Source organism: Notothenia rossii, assembly GCF_949606895.1.
Source record: "Notothenia rossii genome assembly, chromosome: 2".
In the NCBI taxonomy this organism is placed as follows: domain Eukaryota; kingdom Metazoa; phylum Chordata; class Actinopteri; order Perciformes; family Nototheniidae; genus Notothenia; species Notothenia rossii.
The window spans coordinates 23,604,641-23,617,605 of NC_136904.1; the positions used below are offsets into that span (position 1 = coordinate 23,604,641).

Below are 12,965 nucleotides of genomic sequence, written 5' to 3' on the forward strand. Positions count from 1 at the left end.
TTTAAAACTACAATTCCCAGTAGAGACGTGCATAGAGAACATGTTGCGAAACACAATAGCCAGCGTGTGTAGTTCTTGAGGGGCTTTCGAGCCCAGTTTTGGATAGTCTGCCGTGGTTTCGTTCCATTTCAAAGAGCTTGACGCTCGGCGTAACCTTGGCACACTCCAACATCCAATCCCAGAGCTTGAAGATTAATCACGGGGTTTGTCAACGGGACTGTAGTCCCAAACAATAGCTGGGGATCATAGTGTCTTCGGCCATCCTAAACTGAATTTTTTTTCGGATATCTATCGCATTAACAACACCACATCTGGCTTCACAGAGATCTTCTGTTACTGTCCTTTCTTCTTAGAGGTATACAGAAACACGTAACTCTGGATTTGTTGTAATGTTTGAGGTGCAATAAACGACACAGCAGCTTTTTGGCATAATAAAACTGTTATTTTCTGCCTCGTCATTGAGAGTAACAGCTGGCGAAATTACAGCCTCGCCTACTGATTTCAAATTTGTGCTCTAAAATGATATTTATAAATGACTATTATCATTATTATAAGCAAGACAATAAATGGCAAAGATATGTAGAAAATAAACGTATTTAAGATACGTTCATAAGAAACGTAACGTGGGAGAAAATATGTTTCTAGAAGATATGTAGAAAATAAACGTATTTGAGATATGTTCATAACGAACGTAACGTGGGAGAAAATACGTTTTTTGCTAAACATAATTGAGAATGCAGTTTAGCTCCGTGGGAACGTAATTTTTAGGAGACAGGGTTGCGGGAGGGGACATTGACAGAGGATTACTCAAAAAGTACACAGTAAGTACTTCATAGTACTTGTTATGGGAGTAGTTTCACTAGTACTGAGTCTAACAGGATCAATCTCACGAATAACTATTGGCAGAAAAAATAATAACAAACTCGAGAGACGGCTGAGCAGACCGCAGTGCAGAATCGCTATAGCCTATAGTGGAAATCTCCTAACAATGTTGTCCATTTTAGACACAGGCCTATTATTTTTCCAGCCCTTAATCACATTCATTTTCTGGGCTCAATATGTGACTTGGCCTTTTTTCGTTGTGAAAACAAATGGACCGTAGATACACGGATTGACCGTCCTCATCTGCGCTCTTATTTTGAAAGACAACTTCCGGTAGCAGAATATGAAAAAACGGGGTTTTTTTTTGTTTCTGTTTTCTATTGATTTTATTTTTTGTTTTGAGAAGTAGAACATGAAAATCATCCCGTTTTTTAAGTTTAATAAATCAATTTTTGACCATGATAAAGAAAAACGCCTTGTATTTCAATTTTGGTTTTTCAATTTGAATAAGAAAATCAAATATCAAGTCGTTTTTTGTTTTTGAATATCCATTTGTGAAAAGAAAATCCAATGACCAAAACATACACTGACCTATCAGTGACACAGAGTTTCTTTTTTGGAATCAGGGTGGTGCAGGATCCGATGTTGCTACAAATTCATGTCGATGGTGACTTTCTGTTTTATGAAACGCATCAGGAAAAATCCTGAATTTAGTTATGATAAAAAGTTACAAATAAGCATAAAGACAGTCCAACAAAGACGAAAACGACCACAGGTCAATAGTGATACCCCCTACCTTCATCTAAAAGACTAAAATTGCTAACAGATGTTTAATAGCTAACACACAGCACATTTCACACAATCAAAGGGGTCCTGAGAATGTACTGCTTTTACAACAGAAACATCAAAGAAGCACTCAGCAGCTGATGTGGCAGAACTCAAGGGGAAGCTGTGGAATACATTAAATCAGTATTCAGATATGATACTAAGGCAACTTTCTGCTAATAGAGGGAGTATCCATACTGTACAAGTTTCACTGGAAGGAATAAATACATGACACCTTGTTTTAAAGAGAAACTTCTAGGTTAAAGATACCTGTGAATAAATGTGTAGGAAAATGAACACTAGATTTTCAAAAATATATTTAAGCAATAGCTCACGACAGGCCGTGGTATATGCTCATTATATCACAGCTAAGGGGCGTGGTTCGGTTACCAAGTGTGGCAATATGAAAGAAAAATACACACTCTAATTTAAATAGTTTTTATTAGTAAATAATGATGTTCAAATAAAATAGTCCCTCCGTTGCCTTCTGCACAAAACATAGTGCAAGGTGGTTGCTATACAACAACACTAACAGCGAGCGAACATATTAGACAGAGAGCGTTGATCCATTATTTGGCTGTTTATTTACATTAATGTGTATGTTGCTGTTGATTGTGCATCCACTGAAAAACTGTCCAGCATCAGTAGCATGGCTTACGTGGTCACTTGTATAGGTTGGGGATGTTCGAGGCTGTTGCTTGGCGTGGCGAGAATATTGCTCCACTTTCTCCGGTCCCCGAGATTGGGCTTCCAGTAGCTCTGGAGAGAGCTTTCGCACCTGTGGCCACTAACGGTCATCATTTCTCTGCTTTGTTTCAAGACCCGCATCAGAAAGCTTTTGAATGGTGGTACTTTTCCAGTTGGTCTACCCGCTCTCCACGTAGCTCTGTATGTCGTAGTTTAGGTGCTTTTTTTTTCTAGAGATAGGCACTGCTCAATCCACTCCTCCATACTATAGTAAGACCCCCCCGGAGGTCGAAGTTAATCTTAAATGTTTCCATGTTATGCTTTGTAAGTTTGTTTCGTAACGGAAGAAATTTAAATATATTTATAAAACTGACAAGTCAAATCAAGCAATCTGATCGGTCGATAGCGTTTTTGCGGACCTCTTTGATTACAGATTTGAAAACATCGTTGCTTGCTTTAAAAGTAGCACAATTCATTATGTTAAACCTTCGAAAGTATCTAGATATCCCTGCCCTAATGCCAAATGAACTGCACACTGAATATGTTTTGCCATTTGATGTCTATGTCTGGACCGCTGCATCAAAAAGGAGGGCTTCTGCCCCGTTACTTCTCCTCTGCTTTCTCGTTCCAGTATGCAGCCCAACGGTATACTATTATTCTCAGACGCGGAGGGATACTGACTTGTTGTGAAAAGTAACTTACAATTCTACCCGTGGCTAAGAACCAATCAGATTGCTTGATTTGACTTGTCCATTTTATAAACATAAATATACACTACAGTGACATCTGGCGTCGTTTTTGTAAGACATTTTTACTTCCGGGGGGGGGGGGGAGAGAGCAGCGAAGGGGGGGAGCATTGAAGTCCCGTCTCTTTGTCTGCACAAAACGAACGCAGGACCTAAAGCTAGCTAGCTTTCTTTTCCTGTTAGGGAAATAGTGGATGTCCTGACAGGATGGTATTTGTGCAACCTGCACAAACACAATACTGCACCATGATTACAAATGGTGAAATACAATGTAAAACTACCGAAAAATACCAGCTCACTAAAACACAACCGCTCAACACAACTGCTCAACGCAACTACTAACTATTCCCGCGGTCAGAGAGCGGAGATGTGTCCCCAGTGTGATGTAATATGACGCGTTTGACGTATGACCTTAAAAAAAGAGAGAGAGCAGAGCTAAAAATTGCTCCTTTCCCTCTGAATTCCTGCCCTTATGTCTCGTAAAACATATCAAATCCTGCATTTGACACAGTTTGTTCCTGGTGTAGGGCATTAAGGAGTAGCTTTGGAATTACCTTTCCTGATAGGCATAAGCAACATCTCCTTCAGGGGAGCTTGTTGGTTTGTTGTTTTTGTTTGTTATTTTTGTGCATAAACATGATTCGACATTTTTTTGTCATGGGTACACGTCCGTGGCTGTCTTGGTGAGTACCAGCTTCGCTGGGTCTTTACAGGGTCATTGGGTAAGTGTTTAAAACACCTGTCGTGGCATGCATGAAGACTAGGGTGAGACAAGATAGCTAGTATTGGGTAGGCAGTTAGCCAGGGGAGAGGTATTCCAGAGTGAAACAAAAAAAAAAATATATATTTTTAGTTGTCTGTGCACCAGGTTCAAGGGAGTTCGCATAATCATGGCTACATTGACAGATTTTTTTAAGTGTCCCAGTGTGGAACTTTTGGAAAAATGTACTAAAGACCAACTGTTAAAAATTGCAGAGCATTTTGAAGTAGACGTTCCAAAGCAGGGTCGTAAAGACACCATAGTGTCTATGTTACAGGCTCAGTTGGTACTGCAAGAAGTTCTGCCAACAGTGGCTGTCGATGATGGTTCCGAGGAGTTTGACGTATGACCTTAAAAAAAGAGAGAGAGCAGAGCTAAAAATTGCTCCTTTCCCTCTGAATTCCTGCCCTTATGTCTCATAAAACATATCAAATCCTGCATTCACTTTTTTAATTGTAATTTTCAAGCAAGTTTAAGCATAAATGTAGAAAAAAAAAAACCTGCAAGCTGCTCTTCAAACTACCGATCACATTTCAGAGATTTAGTTCAGCAAAACTAGTATAACTTTAATTGTATTTAATGTGGTTATTAACAAAATAAAGACTCATAACCTTATACCTCTATGTCACAGAAATGGAGGCAAAATACAGAATACTCACTGTTTCAACTGTATAATGAGCTCATGGTCATAGCTAACTACTTTTCATATCCTTATGAAATGTAATATCAAACATTCTATCTCGTTGTGTCTTCTGCTTCTGATATATATTTCAAAAAGAGGCAGGCTGGAATAGTGTGCACTCAAACTAGTATATGCTGCATGTAGTTGCCCTGAAGTGATCTTTGACCAGTTACTTAATCATGCATCTTTACATATAAAGCTGACCTCGGGTTGTGACCTGTCCGTGTAGGGGCATATCAATAAACTATTATTGTGTTTTTTACTTCTGGAAGGTTTTTGAATACAATTAATTCATGAAAAAGATCACAGACGGGGTGAAGTTGAAAGCTTAGTTTATGGTAATTGGAAGTCCTATTCTCTCTGTGTAATAATGCTATTGGCAAAAGCCATCCAAAATGTTGAAACCTTAACATTTCAAAGCTCTCTGGCATATACTGTATATGTATTCCTAATAAAAAATGCAATAAATGAATTGCAAAATACATTGTTAGATATAATTCTATCTTAACAAAAAGCCTTCTGCCCTCCCTCACAGCTAAGCAAATAGTTTAACACAATTCCAGAGGTAAACATACAGTGGATTGCCTGGTAGCAAGTGTGAAAACCCTGTGGTTGTCCATCAGGTGGTGCTGCTGTAACCTGTGTGTTTCTTGTAATCAGCAGTGATGGGACTTACCTTTGGCCCTTGATTCCAGGATATAAGAGGGCTGCAGAACAGGCTCTCGCTCTCTCTCAGCTGCCCTACTCGGTGCAGCAGGACACTGCTCTTCTGTTTGTTTTATTGTTGGTTGTAGACACTGTTAGTTAAAATAAATGATTGTTTTGGGCAACTCCTGTGTGGAACTGTTGTCCTTATGTTACAAGCAGAGCCAGCTTGTAACATATGGGGTCTCGTCCGATCCAAGAACCAGGTGATATGTGTTGACTTGATTTGTCTGCCTTGATTATTAGACAGTTTGTTCCTGGTGTAGGGCATTAAGGAGTAGCTTTGGAATTACCTTTCCTGATAGGCATAAGCAACATCTACTTCAGGGGAGCTTGTTGGTTTGTTGTTTTTGTTTGTTATTTTTGTGCATAAACATGATTCAACATTTTTTTGTCATGGGTACACGTCCGTGGCTGTCTTGGTGAGTACCAGCTTCGCTGGGTCTTTACAGGGTCATTGGGTAAGTGTTTAAAACACCTGTCGTGGCATGCATGAAGACTAGGGTGAGACAAGATAGCTAGTATTGGGTAGGCAATTAGCCAGGGGAGAGGTATTCCAGAGTGAAACAAAAAAATATATATATATTTGTAGTTGTCTGTGCACCAGGTTCAAGGGAGTTCGCATAATCATGGCTACATTGACAGATTTTTTTAAGTGTCCCAGTGTGGAATTCTTGGAAAAATGTACTAAAGACCAACTGTTAAAAATTGCAGAGCATTTTGAAGTAGACGTTCCAAAGCAGGGTCGTAAAGACACCATAGTGTCTATGTTACAGGCTCAGTCGGTACTGCAAGAAGTTCTGCCAACAGTGGCTGTCGATGATGGTTCCGAGGAGGAGTTGGCTGAGAAGGCAGCTATAAATCCAGAGCGGCAGAGAAGTGCAGGTTTTTCTTTGTTTGACTTTGGTGAAATGACATTTGAACAGAGAAAGGAAATAATGCTGCTGCAGTACCAACAAGACAGTGAACGTGAGGAATGAGCAAGTGCTCGTGAGGACCGGGCTAGAGCTCGTGAACAGGAAACTGAGATGGAGCGTTTAAGGTTAACTTTAGTGGTGCGGGAAGCTGAATTGCAACAAGAGCGTTACAAGTTGGACCTCATCCAAGAGGGTAAGCTTTCTTCTGGGGTGTCCCCAGCTACTTTTGATGTAGCTTATAACTTGAGGTTGTTACCGAAATTTGAGGAGAAGACTGTAGATTCGTTTTTTTGACTTTTTGAGCGACTTAGCCAAAGACGACAGTGGTCTGATTCGGAGAAAACCTTGCTGTTACAGTGTGTGTTAACTGGTAGGGCTCAAGAAGCATTTTCTGCATTAAGTATGGCTGACAGTGAAGATTACTTCAGGGTAAAGACTGCAGTGCTAAAAGCTTATGAGTTGGTGCCTGAGGCCTACCGTCAGCAGTTCAGGAAGCTAAGGAAGTCAGAAGGACAGACCTATGTGGAACTTGTTCGGGAGCTGACGATGAAATTTAATCGATGGGTCACGGCTTCCGAAGTAGTACATCTTAATGATTTGAGGGAACTGTTCCTTCTTGAACAATTCAAAGATATTCTTCCAGAACGCGTTGCTACGTACCTCAATGAGAATAAGGTTAAAAATGTAACAGACGCCGGGGTGTTAGCTGATGAATACACTTTAACACACAAGATTCATTCAGGGGAGAGATTTGACTGGGGGAGCAGAAATAACTGGTCTGGTGACCCCAGAGGTAGAGTGGGTGAAGTGTTAGGGTCGAAGCAAAGGTCCGTGCATAGCAGGAGGGACAAAGTAGATCCAAATACTTGCAACTTTGGTTTGGGTAATGGTCACTGGAAAAATGAATGCCCCGAACTTAATGCAAAAACCAAGGGACTCCAAAATGGTCAGGTTCCCTGGCCTGTTGCCCTGGCAGCTCCTGCCCACAAGGTTGCTAGGGAGGAGGCTATAGCTGCGGTTAAACTCCATACTGCCCACAAGGTTGCTAGGGATGAGGCTATAGCTGCGGTTAAACTCCATACTGCCCACAAGGTTGCTAGGGATGAGGCTATAGCTGCGGTTAAACTCCATACCACCCCGCCACCAGTTGCTGCTGCGGTTTCTAACTTGGGACTAGCCCTGCAGGAGAAGCCTCGCCCCTCCCTGGCAGCAGAGGAATTTGATCCAGGTTATGCCCATTTCATACGTCAAGGTTATGTGTCTTTGCAAGGAAGTGGCAAGAAACTCCTTGTTAAGATACTGAGAGACACGGGTGCTTTGGATTCGTACATAAGTGAGGGTGTTCTTCCATTTTCCTCGGAAACTGACACTGGAAGTTGTGCATTGTCTAGGGGAATGGGGATGCATTTGCTGTCTGCTCCAAAGCATCGGTTGGTGTTGTCCTGTGATTTGGGGCAGGGCGAGGTTGCCATGGGAGTCCGGCCTTCTTTGCCTGTTCCAGGAGTGGCAGTCATCCTGGGTAATGATTTGGCTGGTGGCAGACTGTGGCCCGATGTGCTTCCTTCACCAGTGGTATCCTCAAAGCCAGTGGTGAGAGAACTTGCTGACCCTGAGAAAAAACGGACAAAGGTATTTCTAGCATGTAACTCATTTTTTTCACCTTGTGCAGTAACACGAGCCCAGGCCTATAAAGAGCAAGGCCCAAAAGGCAATTTGGGGAATGCTGTTTTTTCGCTGCCTGTTGTTCCATTGTCTGTCTCTCATAGTGAGTTGGTGAAGCTCTGTTCCCAGGTTCGCCACGCCGAGGAAGTCACCAAACCCAAACCAGCGGTTAATGAGATGGTCCCTGTTTCTACAGCCTTTCCAGTTGGACATCCGACATCTCAAAGGTTCGCAAAATGTGATGGCTAATGCTTTGTCGAGAGCAGTACCTTAAGGGGGTTTTGTTCCTGTTTTCACTTATTTTTTCCAGTGTATTCCTGCTCTTTAGTTGCTTCCAGGGTGCCAGGGTTGCTGAGTTGGTGAATGTGGAATGTAGGCAGTGGTAAAATAGGGTAACATGTATGTTTCATGTATAAGCTCTGTTATTGGGTTGGATGTTTCAGTGTCTTGGGGACACTTCTTTTATAGGGGGGGGTGTGACAACCCTGTGGTTGTCCATCAAGTGGTGCTGTTGTAACCTGTGTGTTTCTTGTAATCAGCAGTGATGGGACTCACCTGTGGCCCTTGATTCCAGGATATAAGAGGGCTGCAGAACAGGCTCGCTCTCTCTCAGCTGCCCTGCTCGGTGCAGCAGGACACCGCTCTTCTGTTTGTTTTATTGTTGGTTGTAGACACTGTTAGTTAAAATAAATGATTGTTTTAGGCAACTCCTGTGTGGAACTGTTGTCCTTATGTTGCAAGCAGAGCCAGCTTGTAACAGTATGAAACTTTTAAAACAGTATGAGACAACACATTCAATAAAAGTTATAACAAATGATAAAACAATGAGATTTCATAAACAAGAGTTGGACCACAGTTAGTATAGTACCACTTTAATAATAGCATAAAAATGAGTTGGCAAAGTAACAAGCAAACTGGAAAACATACCTTTTAATCATTGCTTGGACACCGTTCAGCCAATAGCCTAATAATAATGTAGTAATATCAAGTGAAAAGTTGACCTGCTATAGAACTGCCTGTCAGGGTTGCTGCTATAGCAACAGAACAGCAATCTCCAATTGCTGATGGCAGAATAGGAAGATATATTATTTCACTCAGAAACAGAAAAAGGCTCATGTGAAAGATGCAACAGTGCATTGCTGATAACATTTAGTTCATTTCTTAAATATATGATCGTTGTATTAGATATAATTGACTTTTTCACACAACAATTAATAACGGCTACCTTTTGGCTTCAAGTTGAAGAGGCTTTATTCACAATAAAATATTCCCTGGCATTTAAAGAGCATCTTGCAGGTTTTTATTTTTTCTACATTTATGCTTAAACTTGCTTGAAAATTACAATTAAAAAAGTGAATGCAGGATTTGATATGTTTTACGAGACATAAGGGCAGGAATTCAGAGGGAAAGGAGCAATTTTGAGCTCTGCTCTTAAAAACGGCTCTTTTTTAAGGTCATACGTCAAACGCGTCATATTACATCACACAGGGGACACATCTCCGCTCTCTGACCGCGGGTATAGTAGAGTTGCGTTGAGTAGAGCAGTTGTGTTTTAAGGAGCTGGTATTTTTCAGTAGTTTTACATTGTATTTCACCATTTGTAATCATGGTGCAGTATTGTGTTTGTGCAGGTTGCACAAATACCAGCCTGTCAGGACATCGAGTCCACAGCAAAAAGGACCGGAGCTAGCGTTCGTTCCTGGGTGCGTTGTGCATCCACCTCCCTGCAGCACATACTCTCCACAGCTTTATCAGGAAACTGTATTACTTCTCTCCCCCCCCCCCCCCCCCTTCGCTGCTCTCTCTCTCTCCCCTCCGGTACACGGCACCGTAAGACATAGTGTGGAGTTTCATTAGGTAACGCTGTGGTGGCTGTACTGCTCCAGCCGTCTCCTTTGTGTTTGTTTGTTTCCCCCTGTCTGTGTTGTTTGTGTGTGCGTGGTGGCTGTCACTCCTGGCTCCCGGCTCAACCTCCACTCACCTGCTGCAATCAGCTGTGCACCCTCCCCGACTACACACCTGCTTTCCATCAAGCCATTTACAACGACATATCAACGGAGGCTCCACAACCTTTCTCCGCCAGATCGTCAAGTATCAGCCGTATCTCGCGTCTCTCCTCCGGTACACAGCACCGTAGTGTGGAGTTGCATTAGGTAACACGAGATACGGCTGATACTTGCGCATTAGTTTCTGTTATGGATCATTATCAACAGTCCTGCCAGTAACGTTACTATATTATCAATGCTACTTTAGTTATAGCCTGATATATGAGAGCTAATTTTACAATGTTGTGATGTGACGTTAGCTAACATTCTTTAGCTAACGCCGGTCACTCACCAAGTTCACTCGTCCAGTTCTCCACTGGTTCTCCTCCCACCACAGCTCAATTTCTCTCCGATGGCCGTTATTTCTTCTAATCCTTGGCTGCTCCTGGTCTCTTGGACGCCTAGCAGGCTCATAATTATAAGGTTGTGGTCCGTCATATGCATTCGAATATTCATGTTCAACTTCTTCTGTGTCTTCTGTGTCGAAACTAGCATTGGGATCCATGTTTATTAATACGTTACACCGGCCGCTCTCCCCTTGTGTCCCCCGTGTTACGTCACACGCGGGAGGTCACGTGCCGAGGCTTTTTTATGCGGAAGTGAACATTTCTTACAAAAACGACGCCAGATGTCACTGTAGTGTATATTTCTGTATATTTTTGGGAAAATCTAGTGTATTCATCATTTTCCTACACATTTATTCACAGGTGTCTTTAACCTGGAAGTTGCTCTTTAATGCGGTATCAGCCGGGCACGTGACTCTTCTTTGATAAAACAGTAATATTATCTGAAACACATCCTAATGGATATTACTTTGTAAGATACAAAAGGGATTATTTGACCCAGTGAAACATCTCGTGACATTTGTTTTACCTTGTCCCTAATAGGCAGAGAAAGTTGTCTTTCATCAAGAAAACTTATAGAAACGTAACAAATTATGAATGTCCATATTTAGTTATGGGGCACATATGGGCATAGAGTATAGGAAATAGATTGTCTAATTAACTGCATTGAATAACGTAAAATATATAGGGCAATATGTGTTTAGTGGAAAAAAACATAAAGTACATAAAGGTATATTTAGATGACACACTATGTTGAATGGATTAAAATAAAGATACTTTGCTAATATTAAAGATTAATCAGTCATAATACCTTTCGCATGTATAAAATGAAATTGCCTTGTTGATAATTAAGAAAAATGAAAATTGGAATACACCAGCGGGTGATGAGGTTCGCCTTTTCTCATGGGGAAAAAAGACACATACACACTGGACATGAAATGCAAATCATATTATATTATATTATTATCATATTATAAAACCATTATTCCCCACTCCTACCAGTGGGGAATTGTTTGAGAAACATGTTTTTAGAGTGACAGTCAAGCCTCCGCGGGAACAGCTAGACGTGTCCAGTTGGAAGTGAAGCTATTATGTTTGCATCCTTTTGTTAAAAATGGGGATACATTGTCCCGTCAGGCTGATGTCCATGCAGGTAAGTGTCAGTTAACTGAGAATTAGTATTGACACAGATGGTCAATTTATTTTGAAACAGGAGCAGTACAAGACCATTTCTGGTTAATGTGAAACATTAATGGTAAATGGTAAATTAATGGTGCGCAGTTTGGGACTTAATTGTTTAAAAGGAACAAACTGGTAAATGCGCAGCTGCTCTGAAATGCACTATAATGTTGTTGTGGTTTTACTCAATCTATGCTTATACCTATTCCGCTACGGCTAATCACTGAGAAAACCTTAGGATGTGTTCATGAACCCTACTGAGTTTAAGTCAACCATGCCTACACAATCACTGTAGTCATCCAGGTAAAATGTAAGATGCATGACATAAAACATAGATTTGGCTTTAGATCCTGTTTATCTGTACGTGTAATACAGTTTACAGTAATACTGGATTGTTTCAAATAACACGAGACGTGACTTGACACCACTTGTATAGACATACTATTATACCTAAGCCTGAACAAAACTTAACTTATCACATGTAGCCTGCACCTAAAGTCTAGCCAATAAATACCCAATAATTGGACAAAGTGATGACTGTTAAGCTCTTTCTGAGCTTGACGCATATCCAATCTTAGTCTGCAAGCATATGCTTTTGCTCATTGTAGGTACATAACTGTAGGCCAGTTGCCAAACATATGACTCATATAGCACAAGCATATGCCTAATTACCCTTCAATGCACCAAGCTGCAGTTGTCTTTGGCTGTAAACAGTGCAATCACGGAGGCAGCAATGTGGAACACATCACTGACAGACTCCCAGGTGAGTTTGGGTCTGTCTGTGATGGACACAAATTAATAAGGGTAGGCAGAAAATGGATTTGAGCAGAGGGGGTGGGACATGCAAATTTGAACCCCTCTATATCTTTGAAAATTGCTTTAAAATCAATCCCACCTCAGGAACAGTCGAGCAATTTTGGACTGTTTGTTTTTGGGTTCGCTCTCCCTTTATATGACAAGATCCATATCAATTTTCTCTCTGATGGTCCAGTGCAGACATAGATTTGGGATCTGGGCCTAAATAGACACATTGTCACGGAGGTACAAGGAGTGGACCCAAAAGCACAAAGGCAGACACAGGATTCAAGTACAAAAAGAGTCTTTACTTGAAATGCATTTTTCAGTACAAACATATGAAGAATACCAAAATCACAGGATCAGCAGATCCAGAAAAATACATACAATAAATAATCTACACTAGTGCTTGCCTAACAAAATACTAGAAAAATACTACTACCTGATCTTACCTTACTATAACTATAGATGCGGACAATGACTGTAACGATAAATGCAATTAGAAAACGCTGGAGAGCTCGACATAAGACCACCTGGCAAAAGACAAGGGGAGTCAGGACAATATATACAAGAGGTAAGTGGGCACATGTGGAAACAATTAGGGGCAGGGCCGACACTGACGATGGCGGGAAAACAACCAAGGCAGGAAGTAAAGGGACCTGGAACGAGACAAGGTGAATACAAAAGAAAACAGGAAGTGGAATATAAATAACTAAACTAACATAAAATATTTAACACAGTTGCCGACGCACAACACACATTTGCAGAGAGAAACTGAAGAAAAGTTGTTAAAACT

At 41.1% G+C, this 12,965-nt stretch overlaps 1 protein-coding gene across 2 annotated transcripts; it reads left to right on the forward strand.

The window, feature by feature from the left end:
* The first annotated feature begins 6,256 nt into the window (after positions 1 to 6,256).
* On the forward strand, positions 6,257 to 8,504 carry LOC307030800 (uncharacterized protein). 2 transcript variants are annotated; one of them, XM_079667454.1, is made up of 2 exons: positions 6,257 to 8,033; positions 8,346 to 8,504. In XM_079667454.1, exons 1-2 carry the CDS (start codon positions 6,547 to 6,549, stop codon positions 8,485 to 8,487), a joined length of 1,629 nt encoding a protein of 542 aa, XP_079523580.1. In that variant the 5' UTR covers positions 6,257 to 6,546; the 3' UTR covers positions 8,488 to 8,504. The 2 variants fall into 2 exon arrangements, with proteins under 2 accessions (XP_079523580.1, XP_079523581.1); XM_079667455.1 differs by having other exon boundaries at positions 8,349 to 8,504.
* Positions 8,505 to 12,965: the final 4,461 nt, after the last annotated feature.

What these genes read in the sequence shown, in the direction of transcription:
- LOC307030800 (XM_079667454.1), top strand. Translation starts at nt 6,547, where the DNA reads ATGGCTGACAGTGAAGATTACTTCAGGGTAAAGACTGCAGTGCTAAAA. An exon ending in GGACATCCGACATCTCAAAG is followed by an intron (nt 8,034 to 8,345) that starts GTTCGCAAAATG and finishes TCTTGTAATCAG; the next exon opens with CAGTGATGGGACTCACCTGT.